A 16,838-nucleotide genomic window follows, 5' to 3' on the forward strand; every position below is an offset into this window, starting at 1 on the left:
CAAATTGTGCCAATGTATTTGGCACAGATACAAGCCAATAATAGCCCCTCGTCCACATTATTTCCACTAATATCACCAAGCGTGTAAGTAGCAGAAAAGGTACTCCCACAAAAATAGCATTACATGCCTATTACTACAGTTGAGTCGTTATTTTTCCCACTCAAAATGTCTCTCATACCACTTGGCTTTCTCTCCTGTCTTGTGCTCATAATACTCTATTGCTGCAGCTCCAGCTAGAGTTGCCAGAGTCAATGCCTAAGAATGAACCCTGGCATGAAGAATCTTTACACTTGTCTTCATGTGTGGTCTTGACCAGTTGTATGCCAATGAGGTTGCTAAACCAGATACCTAGAGGGTACCGACAGCTTGCAGCTTGTGCTCAGAAACCCAATGTCTTACAGCCTACAAAGTACCGTGCTGCTGATGGCCCATAGAAAAGTCTGAAGACATAACTGCTTGCCTTCCTTCTTTGCCGCTTTTCCACATGATATACAAGCATTCATTCACACACACGCATAGATAAATGCACAGATATAATATTATTTACAATGGAACGAAGTCCCAGCACACACAGGGTTTTGAGACGATAAATGAAAACACACTTATGGAAAAACTAGGGTTCATATACACACAAACATGTAAGCCACACACAGAACAAAATGCAAACACAACGACTAAGTATGCACAAAGTAACAAATGTCACACACACAAACTTTTTGGTGGATTCTACACCTCGGATGCACAGTAGCACGACATCCACCCCCTCTGATCCTGCGCATCCTTCGGATGGGCCAACTACCCATGATCATTGTCCTCAAGATCCACATACAGATCAATCTCTTCATTGTCTATTTCCGCTATATCAACAAGGTTATCTGTCATATCATCTGTCTCTTCTACTGGAGTTTCTTCTCGTTGCTCTTCTCTTGCAAATTCTTCCAATGAATAATCCTCATCTCTTTTCTTGAAAATCTTGATTTTTTTTCCTGCAATGGGTACTCTAAGCATTGTCCCATCCAATTCTGTCAGCTCATATGTTGCATTGTCAAAGACATGTCTGCCTATGTACGGCCCAAACCATCTTTTCACCATCTTTCGAAGTGCAGTATACTGATTTTCAAGACTGCTATCAAAGACTAATACCCAGTCTCCCTCTTCTATTGCTCTAGGCCGTAAGCGATGCCTACTGTCAAACCTGTCCTTATTTCTAAGTCTAGCAACCTTCAACCTGTCAATAGCTAGCTGAATATCCTCTGGTCTTCTCTCCAACTGTCGGATCCGAAGAGCTAAGAGCTCCTCTCTTGTCAAATCCTTTTGCCAAGGTAAAACTGACCAAGTCAAAGCACAAGTCTCAGTTGACATAACTGGTTTCTAACCATGCATCAACTCTGCGGGCATATATCCTGTGGTAACACTGTGAGTCGTACGATCAGCCCACAAAGCAAATGGTAGAAGTCTCGGCCATTCTCCAATCCATCCTTTGCATGCTTTGGCTAATGCTTTCACTATCGGCGGATGCCCTCTTTCACTCTTTCCATTTCCCTCTGGATTGTATGATGTTGTGGTTAGAGCCAACTTGATTCCTAGTTGAGAGAAAAACTCCCTAGCTTCATCTGCATCTAATTCACGGCAATCTGCAGTGATCTTACCCACATAGCCATACCTGCAGAAAATTTCTTCCAATAAGAACTTACACACTGCACTAGTGGTCTTCGTTCTCAAAGGTCTGCCCTCAACATGATTGGTAAGATCCTCTCTAGCCAATACAATATATCTCATCTACCATAGACACATCGGCATAGTAACCAAGTCAACTACCCACTTATAATGAATGCTTAGCGGATAGGTCGGGTGAAGCTCATCTCGATGACCCACTACGGAATACATCTGACAGTCTTTGCAAGTCTCTACAAAGCGAGAAACATCTCTGTACATGCCTTTCCACCAATATTTTTCCTTGATTTTCTCATAAGTAGCCCACACTCCTTTATGACCAGCCCAAGGACTCTCATGAAACTCTCTCATCACCTATAATTGGGTCTCTTTATTGTAGACAACCCGCAAGGGTAATCCACCTCTTTTCTTCGAGTGCTTCCAAAGAAATCCGTCATTGAGAAAATATCCATAGGCTTTTCTTCTGATCTTCTTGAACTCTTCATCTGTCCATTCATCTCTTTTCCTTAGTGTACTAAGGTACTTGCCAATCTGCAACCAATCTCCATCATAGAGTTCTTCTATGAAAGCCACAATATCATAGATATGGCAAACATGATCAACCATATCGGCTGAAATTTCTGCATCATCCTCTTCTGGAAGTAGTGTCTCCTCATCATCATATCTGGCTCTAGACAACATATCCGCCATTGGATTATCCTTCCCTGCTATGTGTTTAAATTCTGGATTTAATGACTTGATGTATCCGATCCATCTCAGCATAGCTATATCCGGAGTAGAGCAACTCGTAATCATACCTATCAATGGCAAGCAATCTGTCTCTACCACAACTGGGGCTCCAATAAAATACTCCTTGTCGCATTTGAGAGTGTAACAATTCTTAGTAATTCCCTCTTGATTTGCGGATACCTCCTCTGTCTCTTGTTTAGGACTTTCGCCCCAAACCAAATAGCGTACATGTTTCCATCTGCATCATCTTGACCCACAGCCCAACCTATGCCAATTGGACTAGTGTCAACTGTCAATACAATAGGCCTTCTGCAATTATAATCTGCTTTCCTGAGAGTAGGAGCAATCTGCAATAACTTCTTCAATTTCCGCATGGCTCTAGTGTGGCTCTCATCCCAATAAAATTTCTGCCCCTTTCGAAGCAGCTGATATAAAAAATCTGCTCTGTGTGCAAAATGGGGTATCCAAATCATGTAAAACACACAGGCTCTAATGAATCTCCGTACCTCTGAAGTGGTAGAACAATACTCCGTAATCTTTCCTATAGCATCCACCTTTGCAGGTGAAGGTTTCCTGCCATAATACCCATACATATGTCCAACAATGACGACCTCATTTACTCCAAAAACAGATTTCTGCCCTAATAGTGTCAAGTTCACTTCTTCTAACCTGGCAAAAATCTTTTAAAAAAACAAGCTGCAATATGATCAGCCACAAAGTATCTGCATCCCTGCTCATTTAGACTCTCATTCTTCTCTTCTTCTGCACACCCCTTAATGGGCACATCATCCACGAAAGGCATGGTAAGCTGAGGTATGTACTCACGAAGGACCTTATGCAAGGCATTCATCATATGCGCAACAGAAATAGTGGCACCTTGAGGCAAGGTACACATCCTGACAAGCCCAATAGGAGTTCTCATAGTGGTTAGGTCCCTGCTTTCCAAGGCCAGCTGAAACTGATCATATCCCGAATACAAGTCACCTAAAGAATAGATGGCACGTCTAGCAAATGCTTCTGCAAACTCATCCACAACTGGACCTATACCAACATTCCTGATAGTAACTCTGTTTACTGGCTGCATGTCCTGTATAAATCGAAGAGTACCATTCTTCTTTGGAACCGTAAACCACCTATTTGAGTATGGTGTAGATGACGGCTCTAGGATTCGGATCCTGATTTTCTCATTGAACAAGTCAACTAGCTTTGGTAGGTGTGCCCTAGGCACTGGAATAGGTCAGAAGTTCCATGGAATATGAGGAATAGTAAAGATCACCATAGGGGCAACAATATCCGAATTCACATATCCAATCTCATGTGAGAAGAAAGCAAAGTCGCTCAAGCATATCCTGAAAGCACTGCTTCTCTGAGGGTAGCAAGTAATTACCATTTCCAATTTTTAATTCAGCAAGAATCTCTGCTGAAAATTTATGGCCTATATGCTCTAGTTCCTCAAAATTGGCTACTTGGCAGCCCTCTCTATTTGCTGATCATTGTCAGGTGAAAGCGGTCCAGCTACCAACTTCACCTTCTTATCCACAGTCTTGTATTTCGTGTCAACCCTGGCTTCATTATGATCCTCTGCACTACTCAAATCTTGCTGTAAATCAGCAATTCTGCCCTCTGGTGGTGGCTGAATATCCTCAGCCCTCTGCTCTATGGACTACATAGGATCAGCCCTAAACTCTGGATGTTGAAATATTTCAGTAGTAAACTCTGTTGGCTGAAAGTTTTCAGCCCTCTGTGTCTCTGTAGGCTGATCATAATCAGCCGGAAACTCTGTTTGTTGAATTTCTTCAGCTCTCAATATTTTTTGCTAAGTCACCTCAACCTCTGACTCTATCTGTGACACAAAATCTGAAATTTTATGAAACATGTCCAGGGACTGCACTGATACATTACTGAGACAACTCTGCATATCACCTTTTAGCATATTTTCCATCTATGTCCTCGTATCTGCATAAACCATACTATCATACATCCCATCTATATGCTCATCATCCTCTAAAATACCTGCATTTTTCAAATCTTTCTCCTTCCTGCATATGTATAGCTTAGCAGCTCTAAGAAACTTAGAAATATTCTGATAACTCATCGAACTGTTTGCTAAAATTCCAACAAAATTGGAGGAGAAAACACTGTTGCTTGGAGGTGAGAACTCCAATATCCTTTACTCTGTACCACCGTCGTCTCGCGGAACAACGGTATCTAATGAGAACCCGAATCCCTTACAGTGGGCAAAGGCGCATCTCGAAGAGTATCCCTGTTTCTAGCATGATTTACACACACAGTCATAAACTAAACTGCTCTCATACCATCTTTACTACAAATCCGTGCATAAGCAGATCCGTCATCCATTACTTTCGTCTCCATGCGCATCTCTATGATGAATGGCTGTCCTAGGATTATGGGGTAAGAGCATGAATCCTGCACAAAGAAATGGAAATCCTCCTCTACATCTCCAATAGAAATCCTAACACTGGGATAGGCGACATACAAATCACCTGCAGTGTTGTTGGCGGCTCTCATACACCACCCATGCTCTGCATCCATAGGCCATCTATTACTTTCATAAACTCCATGAACTATGAGATTAATCTCTGAACCATGATCCACCAAAGCAACATAAGGCACCTATTTCTCTCCAATTTTTACCATTGTTTCCGTAGTTTCCTTAGCCCAATGACTCCGCAAAAAGTGACTGCACGGTACCAAGATAGGCTCATCAGTTTCAGCATAATGCATAGACCGAACTCTCTTCTCTGTCTGTGGAAAAATAGAAGCATTCTCGACCATAACCTCATTCTCATCTTCATCCAACTCCCCAATCAAAACTCCTTGTGTATCAGTAGTAGGCAATGTATGTCTTTTTCTCTTCAGGACTTCTTGGAACTGATCTTGAAACTCTCCTTTTGAGATGCCCAAAACCTCAGAAATAGTAAAAGTCACCTCACTGCCAAGTATCTGTCATTAAATATTTTCTTCATGTCCGTAGATGTCTCAATATCGGACATTAATCAAAATTCTGGCTACTTTCTCTGTCTAGGTTCTTGCCTCTTTTCTTTCTTTTGAGCATCCTCCATTTGTCGTTCTGGCCCTGGTCTCGAAGAAGACGGCCCTGCAATAGGTGGAGTAACAAACTCACCCCCTCTAGTATTTTTAGCTGCATTTGGATTCTCTTCATCTCTCTTACGCTTCTCCTCAACAAGTACATCTGCTCCCTGAGACTTAGCCAAGTAGGCATAAATAGTGTACCTGTCAACAGGCGAATCCCAACCTGTCTCAGATCTGATGCTAGAACCTGCACTAGTCAAAATAGTTTGCTGGATTTTCCCCTTGTTTGCCGTCTCTATAGCATAGGTCCATAATGCTGACTGACTCTCTGAACCTTTCTCAATCTAGACTCCATAAGCAGAGGCATCTCCTCTAGCTCCCACATAAGAAGTACGCGCAGCCATGTCATCTACTAATTTCTTCATTCCGCCTTTTCCAAAATTGGTAGCAAGTGAAGCTCCTGTTTCAGTCAACCAAATCTTGCCATCTTGTCCCCAAAATACCAAATTCTTCCTCCTTTCATCTTGAAAAGATTTGCAATCCTTGCAATGCTGATGGTTCGTACTATCACACCAAATACATCTTCGATCTCTCCTAGGTGCACTAGGAGCACTAGAAGAAATAGTAGGTGCGGTGGAGGCAAACTGCTCTTTTAATTTCCCCACCAATTCTACTTTAACTAACTCCAGTGTCAAATCCATTATGCCTTTGATTATGTCATCAAGAGAGGAAGAAACCAAAGGAGCGGATGATTTCGGAGTAGAAGGAGCCGGCATAAATCTTGGAACAAGAGGAACAAGAGTATTAGAAATAATAGGCACTGGCATTGGACAAGTAACTGGTTGAGAAAGAGAAGAAATGATAGGGGTAGAAGCAGACATAGGAGCAGAAGACGACATCGGTGTCATAGATCCATTCTGTAGGCAGGTCTTCCATATCCGCCTCTTGGTCAAAGTCGAGACCGCATCTTGGGCGTCTTGCCAATCTGTTTTAAGACCCATAGGCTTTGTGCGATCCTCAAGAAGCTCTCCTAATTCTTCCTGAAGAGCAAGATCTGCAGCTTGTAAGAAGAGATCAACTTTCTCAATATCCAATGCTCTTTGTTCAGTAGCATCAAGCTGACTATACCTCTCTTCAAATTCTCGTATCAATTCTGAAGCAGCTAGACCTTTGTTTGGCATGTAGACCCACTCTTGGAATGACCGCCGTATAGCCATCCAAAAGTCCTCAAGAAAATACTCCTCTTTCAGGGCCTTCTTAAAATCTTGCCAATGTGAATTTTGAAGGAAAAGATCAGTCACTTTTACCCTCAAGGTGGGTGTGACAAGGTGAAGAAAATATTTACTCATAAGTCCTGTCGGTACTCCAAAAAATCCCATCTTAATCTCATACATCTTCAAATAAGCTGATACATTACGGCCATCAAATAGCTTCTTTTCATTTTCAACTGCTTCAATCGCCTTAGTCACGCTGATTGCATTCTCTTGCTCCGAATATAGTTGCCTTTGCCGAGACAACTGTTGTTGATGTAACTGCTGCTACTGCTGCATATACAATTGTGTCTGCTGATTTTGAAGTTGCATATACATAGACATATTCTACAAAATCTACTTTAAATCATCCGTAGAAGTACTTGAAGCAGAATTCGATGATGGAGTTGAAGTAGAGGACAAAGTAGGAATCGTAGAAGGGGTTGAAATTGATGCTGAAGTATCTCCCATCCTGAATTTTTTTTTATATGATGCTTTCACGTCGGGTTCACAGAAGATGTCGAAGGGTTTTCAAAAACAAAGTCGTGACCACAAAGGTCCTTGAGAAATTCCAAGACGGAAGATCAAGCAAAGCAAATAATCAAGACGAATATGATGCCATGGTTTAAGTGTATTACAATTTTTGGTTCAAGTACAAGCGGCAAGACGGATTACAAATATAATGATCAATCAAGAGAGTCAATCCTCTCAAGAAAACCACATCAAGATATATATCAGAATGCAAGAGCTTCAAATATGTCATCCAGTCTTCAAGAGAATGTCTTCAACTCCAATAAATGATGAAGGCAAGAAAATCTGCTCTGCTAGTATCTTCCAACAAGAGTATCCTCTTTGAACTCACTTTGCAGAGTTTTTCCAAAAGTCTTCAAGGTTTAATACACTACTTCAAACTCCAGAGTATTCCCCTTTTTGTAGATAGGCTGCAAGATCAAGGTCAGCATCTTCAAGCACAATGCAAGCATCCTTCCAGGGCTTTGCAATTTCCTTGACAAGGCACTGTGCAATAGGGTCCTTGTACTGTTTCTAGATAGTTGCAGCCTTGTTGATCCTCAGGTCAGAACCATCGATTGGTGTATCGATCAAACGAATGAACAGATGAGCTCTCCATGTCAATTAAACCACCTCCAAAGAACATCAAAGGAATGGGAATCAGAATATACATGATCACTGTTAGCATAGGCCACCAGTTATTATATAGCGCACATGCCAGTATTTGCAAAACGATGGAAGCTGCTAGTAGAAGGGCTAATCCAGCGAGTTAGCAGGACCCAAAACAGCCTCTAACATAAGGAGGGCAGTCCTCTAGGTAATCCTCCACGTAGCAACAAATAGAGCCCATCTAGAGGCAGATTAGCCTGCTCCGGCACCAGTCATCTCATAAAAGCTGGATCAAATTGCGAGTCCTTTCCCCTTTCTTCTTCCTTCATTATACTTTTCTTAGGATTTTGAGAAAGTAGAGACAACAAGCAAGGAACTGCTTGGTTGTCTAGGATAACCTGGGTCTGAATATCATCATCGGTCACAATATTTCCAACAGTCCGCAAAGCAGGTATAAGGACTAAGGGTGAGGGGTGGAGCAGAAGGGACACTAATCATGGACAAACCCCTGCATCGATCACTGCTTGGATCTTTTCACTTGCCCCATCAGAAAGGTGCATGCATCAGTCAGCACCTCATCATCATTGAAATTGATGAGACATAACCGCCTGAATGTGTGCTTTGTTCCCAGTAGTTATGTTTGAGATGGTCCAACAAGCTTCCTCACAAATGTATGCCGACTGGCTTTTTCTCCCTCCCCCAGGACGATTGTCCATGCTTTTCGCATATATCAGAGTGTGTTTTCCACTATTGTTGTATTTGTTTGACTCCGTGATTCGACAATCTCTCCAGCCTTATGCTTCGACGCGTTCCTCCTTGGGAATAACATCACTGGGCCTTGGCTGCAAATCAAGAGCACTAGTTTGTGTTAGATATATATAGTGTTCGCTATATATAGTCTGTCTATATATAGCACTCCAGGTCCCCTCTATATATTCCTATCATGTGTGCTCAGTCTACACACTTTTGGGGTTCCACTTTTGGTGTCTCGTGTCTCTCTTCTCCTCTCTCTTCCTCCGTTCCTCGTCTCCCTCGCGCACTGTTCAACATGGTATCAGAGCATCGTGCTTCAAGCGCGAAGGTCACAGGTTCTGGAGATAGAGGAGAAAACAGGGGAAGATCTGGATCCATGTCTGGCAGCAACGGTCAGGTCGCTCGGGGAGAGGCCATGGGAGATCAACTTTTGGATGGCATCCAGGGCGTGTTCGACCACCTTGACAAATGCTGTTTCGCATGCCATGACCAAGGACTATAGGATGAAGATGGCATCCTCCACGATGAAGCATCGGGAGCCGTCAAAACAGATGCTGTTTCGCATGCCATGACCAAGGGTTGTAGGATGAAGATGGCATCCTCCACGCTTGAACTCAGTCCTGCCTGCCAGACCGCTGACGACATGAACGCAGATACAGATGCATCTTGCTGCCCATGGACATTGTCCCGGGAAGCCACAGAATGCATCCCTGGCGCACTGTACTGACCATAAAAGTAATTGTCTTGCATCTCGTGCCCATCATTTTGTCTGTAGAGAACCCCAGCTTGGGCAGGGGCACTGTCTTGCAAGCAAAGTGCTTCTGCTTGACCATACGAATTCGGCGGCCTGCAGTGCATCGAGGGGGCCTCGGTCAAAGACAGCTAGCTTGGGGTCGAAGACAGGGCCTTGCAGGGACGCCCCCATGTCCCGTCAATCGAGGGGCAGCAGGCCGTGATCAGGCATCACCACAAAGTGAAGGCCGTCGATGTGCTGCAGCTTGTTGGTGTGATAATTGGTGGTAGCAGCAGCACATAACTCTACTAGTCCATCGTGATTCCTTTCTATGCATACGAAGGTGACCATGGCTCCCCTTGAGGTGAGGCACAGGGTTGCATTAATCTTTTCCGAGGGAAGGTCCTTTATGGAGTACTTTGGCGAAGGATGTGTGTCATCGGGAACAGGGAGATATGGTACTCATGAAGTCTGGCACTCCTAAAGATCATCATCGAACGTCGATGTGCTGCAGCTTGTTGGTGTGATAATTGGCGGTAGCGGCAGCACAGAACTCTGCCAATCCGTCGTGATTTCTTTCTATGCATACGAAGGTGACCATGGCTCCCCTTGAGGTGAGGCGCAGGGTCGCATTAATCTTTTCCAAGGGAAGCTCCTTTACGGAGTACTTTGGCGAAGGACGTATGTCATCGGGAATAGGGAGATATGGTACTCATGAAGTCTGGCACTCCTAAAGATCAGCACCGAATCCCTAGAGGATGCGCAGATATCACGAGCAGGCAGTGTCACAGATGCTCATGTCTTGAGATGCAAAGGCCGCCTGAAAGAGTAAGTTGCTTCTTCCCTACGTTACTGCTACAAAAGCATGATAGATATAATTAATGCTCCATATAAAGCAAAGCTTTAGAAATAAAGCAACTAATAAAATGAGATGCAAAGGCCGCCTGAAAGAGTAAGTTGCTTCTTCCCTACGTTACTGCTACAAAAGCATGATAGATATAATTAACGCTCCATATAAAGCTAAGCTTTTGAAATAAAGCAACTAATAAAAGCACTGTCGTGCTCTGCAAGAAGCTTCTCTCTCTACATTTCAACATCAATATTACTTTTGAATGTTGATATTGCCATGCTTCATGATGATCGTCCTCGTTCATTATTCCATTGATGAGTGTCTATATTCTAGCTATGATACATTGTTTCGTTTATATTCTTTCCAGCTGATGAGCGTCTATATTCCAGCTCATGACACATTATTTCGTTTATATTCTTTCCAGTTGATGAGCATCTATATTCCAACTGATGACACATTATTTCGTTTATATTCTTTCCAGCTAATGAGTGTCTATATTCCAGCTGATGACAAATTATTTCGTTTATATTATTTCCAGCTGATGAGCGTCTATATTCCAGTTGATGACAAATTATTTCGTTTATATAATTTCGAGTTGATGAGCGTCTATATTCTAGTTGATGACACATTATTTCGTTTATATTCTTTCCAGCTGATGAGCGTTTATATTCTTTCCAATTGATGAGCATCTATATTCCAGCTAATGACAAATTGTTTTATTTATATTCTGTTCATGGGGCCCCACATGTGTTATGTTGTCTATAGAGCGGCGTCGCGAACCGTCTCTATAGACCTTGTGTTGTTCTAATGTCACTGTAACGTTTTTTTCTTTAAGTTTTGATGTGATAGATATACTGCTTACATCCCAAGTTCAGTTGAAGGAATTTCTTGGAGATTTTATATTTTGTAGTGATGTCGCTTATCCTTATTTTACACATTGTATATTTAGGAGTGATAAAGCTCTTTTGATGCCTCTGAATAGGCTGTTGTAATTCAGGAGTGATGTAGCTCCTTTGATGCCTATGAATAGGCTCTTGTAAGTTCAACTTTGTAATTTTATATTTTGAATATTAATATAACGGTAGGCCTATATAGAGCTGTGGGTTTTTCCCTTGAGCCCCCAAGGGTTTTTTCATCCACAGTAAGGGACCTTTATTTGAGCAGGGGTGTTAGCTATATATAGTGTTCGCTATATATAGTCTGTCTATATATAGCACCCCAGGTCCCCTCTATATATTCCTATCATGTGTGCTCAGTCTACACACTTTTGAAATTTCACTTTTGGTGTCTCGTGTCTCTCTTCTCCTCTCTCTTTTCCTCTCTCTTCTCCTCTCTCTTCCTCCGTTCCTCGTCTCCCTCGCGCACTGTTCAACAGTTTGTGTGTCACCACCATCCCCATTGGTTGCAGTAGTAGAGCCTCTGTTCTGAGAAGTATCTCACAACTCCTCAACATTAGTCTTCCTCCATCAAGATATCTTAGATCACCTAATGATGTTGGTCCCTGTATAGCCGAGTGAAGACTGTCTCTCACATCTGGCTGCCGACTTGACAAATTGTGCCAACGTATTTGGCACAGATACAAGCCAATAATAGCCCCTCGTCCACATTATTTCCACTAATATCACCAAGCGTGTAAGTAGCAGAAAAGGTGCTCTCACAAAAATAGCATTACATGCCTATTACTACAATTCAGATGTTATTTTTCCCACTCAAAATGTCTCTCATACCGCTTGGCTTTCTCTCCTATCTTGTGCTCATAATACTCTATTGCTGCAGCTCCAGCTAGAGCTGCCAGAGTCAATGCCTGAGAATGAAACCTGGCATGAAGAATCTTTACACTTGTCTTCATGTGTGGTTTTGACCAATTGTATGCCAATGAGGTTGCTAAACCAGATACCCAGAGCGTACCGACAGCTTGCAGCTTGTGCTCAGAAAGCCAATGTCTTATTGCCTACAACACTTGGAAAAGTTCTTGGAACCGTGAAGCATGAATTTCATGATGCAATCATTGATATGCTCAAACGAAAAATATATTTTGATGGTGAAGTCTTGTAAGCATTGATGTAGGTTGACAAAGACATAGAGAAACAACTTCAGAGGGAATATGATGATGCATGTAATGCTGATTTCGAGTAGGCTAATGTTGAAAATGGATTAAATATGAGTGTGGACAGCAAGCTTGTGGCTGAAATTAGTCTTATGGGTAGCAATAAGCATAGAGATAAGGCTATGTATAATGGGGATGTACATCAACAAGTACATGAAGAAGAAGATGCTCATTTTATTCCAAGCAGTCATTATTCATGAATGCATTGGGCTTATGCTACAACACAGATAATTGTTCAAGTGGGAGAAAGAGAGATGCCTTGTATAGCTCTCTTGGATCATGTTTCCGAAATCAATGTTATGGCACACAGCTTGTATGAGAATGGAGATTGGTCGATTCATGTAGATCTAGAATGGTGCATGTGGGTAGCAAACAATTCATCAGGGGATCTTTATGTGGCTTGTTTGAATGTACCCGTGACTATTGGAGATTCTAGGGATGAATATCATTCTTTTGTGAACGCTTCATGTAGTTATCCGATGATTTTGGGGCAACCCTATATTTCGGAATCAAGGCTGGAAACAAAAGCCTTGGATGATGGTTCTTTGTATTATTGGGTTCAAAGTAAAGACAATACAAAGGTGGTGCAATTTCTCACTTTTTGTGTGAATCATCCCCGCAATCGGGATAGGCTACAAGATAATCCTATTCCACCTCATGCACGAGAGTTTAAGGGTTTTTAGGCATCACTACTATAAGTGGAGCCTATGGCAGTGCCTCTAGGAAGATAATTATGCCTCCAAGAAAGGGGGAAACTATGTTTGTGTCTAGATTGCAATAATGGATAGCATGTAGTCTTGGCAATTTTAAGAATATTTCAGCCATGTGCAGGAGTGAAAAGAAATATGTAGGATGGGCTGAAAAAGATCTGAATATATATGGTTTGATGGCTGCAAATGAAGGTATTTCAGGGTTGTTTTTAGGGCTAGTTGATGTTGATACAGTGGCTGAAATTTCTACAGTAATGAATGTTGAAAACATGGCAGAAAAATAGGTTATTTATGTTGACACTTCAGAGATGTATAAAGTAATTCAAGAGTTTTCTAAGAATGAATTTTATGGGCTGCAAAATAGGGAAAAACAATTGCAAAGAAGGTTAATCCTATGGCTTTTCCTTTACCGCATGAAAGTGATGGGTTGGCTGAAAAAGTGTCTCAATAACCTAGTTTGCGGGATCCACATGGAGTAGGACATAAATTTACAGTTGAAACTTTACAAAAGTTGAAAATTGGTGATACAAGCTTTCTTTTTCTTTTAGAAAGAGCTTGTTTCTTGCAGATGTTGGCAAGGCATGGGAAAGCCTTTGTGCTTCAGCCCGATAAAATTGGATGTGTTGATCTGAACATAGTTGCACCTACAGTGATCTTTATAGTATCTCATGTGCCATGAAATTTAAAGCCTATTCCAGTATCTCAGGCATTTTTCCTAAGTTGCTGGAGCTTTTGAACGAGAAGATCAGGATGCAAATTTTGGAGCCCTCTCCAACTCCATATTTGAATAGATGGTTTACTGTTCCAAAGAAGAATGGTTCTTTGAGGTTTATATAGGATTTACAACCACTTAATAAGATCTGATAGTGGATGAATTCACAAAACCATTTACAAGCAAGGAAATTTACTTTATGGGAGATTTATATTCAGGATATGATCAATTCTAGCTTGCATTAGAAAGTCGGGATATCACTACCGTGAAAACACGACTTGGATTGGTTAGGATGTGTATGCTTCCACAGGGAGCAACCAATTTAGTGGCGCATATGATGAATGCTATGCATAAAGTTTTGAGGGAGTATATTCATCACTTGACCTTACCCTTTCTTGATGATGTGCCGATCAAAGGATGTGATATCTATGAGAAGAATGAAGAGTTGAATGAGCATGGATGTAGAAGATTTATGGCCAATCATATTGCTAATTGTGATAGGATTTTGAGCCCTCTTGAAGAAGTGCATTTGACTTTGTTAGGAGAAAAGTTGATTTTTGGAGTGGAGGAAGTTTTAGTTGTTGGGCACATGTGTGGACCATATGGGAGAAAGCCCTCACCAGTAAAGATTAATGCCATATGCAAGATATGGGAGACATGCTCGAATGTATCTGAGGTGAGAAGATTTTTGGGTGCATGTGTCTCTTTGATATGGATTCCGCATTTTGCTCATGTGGCTGAAAGTTTATATCATCTCTTGAGATAAGGGCAAAAGTTTTGGTAGGGCAAACATCATACAAAGGCGGTGTCGTGCCACTACGTGCATACCATGTAAAAAAATCTAGAGTGTGGCTTCCTTTTAGATTTAGAGAGCCAATGCCACTTTAGGCATTAGTGTTAGTGTCCATGGTTCAAAATATTAGATTTTTTTTGGACACATTTTTAGTCAATTTTTGATATTCTAGATATTATCTCTTGTAAAAATTCATAAAACTATAGATAAATTTTTCATAAAACTATAGATAACTTTTAGATTAGGATGAATGTAAAAGAAAGCATGTAGCTTTCAGCCAATTTGAGAGGATTTTATGTAAAAAGAGAGATTGATGAAATCGCACGACGCGCGATCGCTGCTTTCAAGTAGTGAATAGCACTCCAAAGTGGGAGATGAAGGAGTGATCGGGCTGAATTTTGGCCAGGTGTCCTGGTATTTAACCCCCCTTTCGGAGCTAATGGATGCATCAGATTGGCAATCTGAGTAGCATAAAGGAAGGTATTATTTTGTACACGTTTTTATCTATTAGAGTTACATTGCTGAAAGAAACTAACAGACTTCATCTCTGTTAGTATTCTTTTATATTTTCTAATTATTTTGGGAGTATTCTTCTACATCTTCAATCTCTTCGAACTCCTTCTCTTCTGTCTACTCATTTCCTTAAATCTACCTTCACCATGTTGTCTCTTATCTTCAAGAACTTGGCTTAAAATCTTCAATCCTTCTCTTATCTCTATCATCTCTGGAGTAAAAGCTCTTGAACCCCCAGACATTCTTCTTTTGCCAAACCCCTGTGGTGACCTTCAACTCTATGCACTACGACATTGGTGAACCTGACGTGAAGGTCGGTTTAAGAGAACTCCAGGATGGGGGATTCTTCAAGAGATACTCTACAACAATTGGTGTGCATACTGCAGCAGACTCAACAACAACAAATCCAAATATTACAACAGTAACTAGAAAGGCAAGACGAAGAGAAGATTGATTCCATAGCTATCAAGGCCCTAGAGGAAGTTGGGCAGGAATTAAAACAATCTAATGGTCAAAATATCTCTATTTTCATTTGCTTGTATGTTGAGAAAATGCTCTTCTTTGGTGTACCACAACATGCATGGAGTCGCTATTTTGCTAGACTAGCCAAGTATAGTCTTCAAGAGAGAATCCATGGTTTTTTCGACAAGATGCGGATTGGGTTGCATTCAAAAAAGCCCTACGCGAGGAATTCTTCTTAGAAGACTCTGGCCTCATGATGAAGAAACGTTTCACTGAATGGGTTGAAAAACCCAATAAAGGTTTAGCTGCAACATGTCTATACCATGAGTTTGAAAGTAAATTTTGACAACTTGACGCTGAAGACCAACAAAGTATGGAAGGTTAGAAGATTGAATTATTCCTTAAGGCTGCAGATCCCATTCTGCAAGAAAAGCTTGCTGATCGCCTAGAAGATTCTACCTCCAAATCAGGAGTCAAGACTGCATGGACATATGTTACCGATGCAGTTAATATGATTACTCAAAGAGAGCGGATGCTCCTAAGATTGGGTTCTATTTCAATTTCAACAATTCCATTGATGGAGCTTGTTCCATCTTCAAAATCCCCTATTCCTTTGACTAATCAACCAACTCTTTCTTCTTCTCTTCCTTCTAAAAATATTGTAATGGATGAACTCATTAAAAACATGCGTGACCTTCATCTGAATCTTACAGAAATTAGTTCCAAGGTGGAGAAGCTGAATGTCAAAGTTGAAGAACGAGGATGATCATCAACTCAAAGATCCATGAGAGAAGGCTTTAAGAGATGTTGTATTTGCTGTGACAGCCAACAACATGACGAGAGGGAGTATTCTACCTTCCATGAGGCTGAAGCACAGAAGCTCCTCTTTTGGAAAGACGGAAAAATTCATGTAGCTGAAACTGGTCTTTCACTGGAGCCAAATTTTAGCAATGGTGGAATGAAGAAAAGATTAGAAGATTTAGCTGTAATGAATGCCTACGCAGCAATTGATGTAGCTACCTATGGGCTGCAAATTGAGCCAACTAAATCAAGTTTGAAAGCATGTAAAGCTAATGTGCAAGCTAAAGTATGGATGCAAGCACTAGATCAAATGGAACGTGGCAAAAAAGCTAAAGAATATTTAGCTATTGCCAGTCAATGCATTTGAGGAATAATTGGTTGCAAAGAACATTTTTTCGCCTTTGCACATTTGGCTGAAGTTAATCATAAAGAAGTCTTGATTGAAGAAAAGAGAAGAAGAGAAGATGAACGAGGGCCTTCCTCTTTTGGCCCTCCAAAACAGGTAACTAGAAGAACACCTGAACAACCAAAGTTTGTTGAAAATATAACCCCAAATCAAGAGATGGAAGATGCGCCAC

General features: G+C 41.3%; 1 protein-coding gene across 1 annotated transcript; it reads right to left on the bottom strand.

Moving 5' to 3' along the window:
* Window positions 1-11,858: 11,858 nt before the first annotated feature.
* LOC148040644 (uncharacterized) lies at window positions 11,859-15,145 on the bottom strand. Its single transcript, XM_087664492.1, has 2 exons — window positions 15,137-15,145; window positions 11,859-12,113 (listed from the first exon to the last, which is right to left on the bottom strand). Exons 1-2 carry the CDS (start codon window positions 15,143-15,145, stop codon window positions 11,859-11,861), a joined length of 264 nt encoding a protein of 87 aa, XP_087520618.1.
* Between the last annotated feature and the right edge of the window lie 1,693 nt (window positions 15,146-16,838).

This window comes from Lygodium microphyllum, chromosome 2 (assembly GCF_053477565.2).
Source record: "Lygodium microphyllum isolate KBCC chromosome 2, Lygodium_microphyllum_v1.1.10, whole genome shotgun sequence".
NCBI lineage: Eukaryota > Viridiplantae > Streptophyta > Polypodiopsida > Schizaeales > Lygodiaceae > Lygodium > Lygodium microphyllum.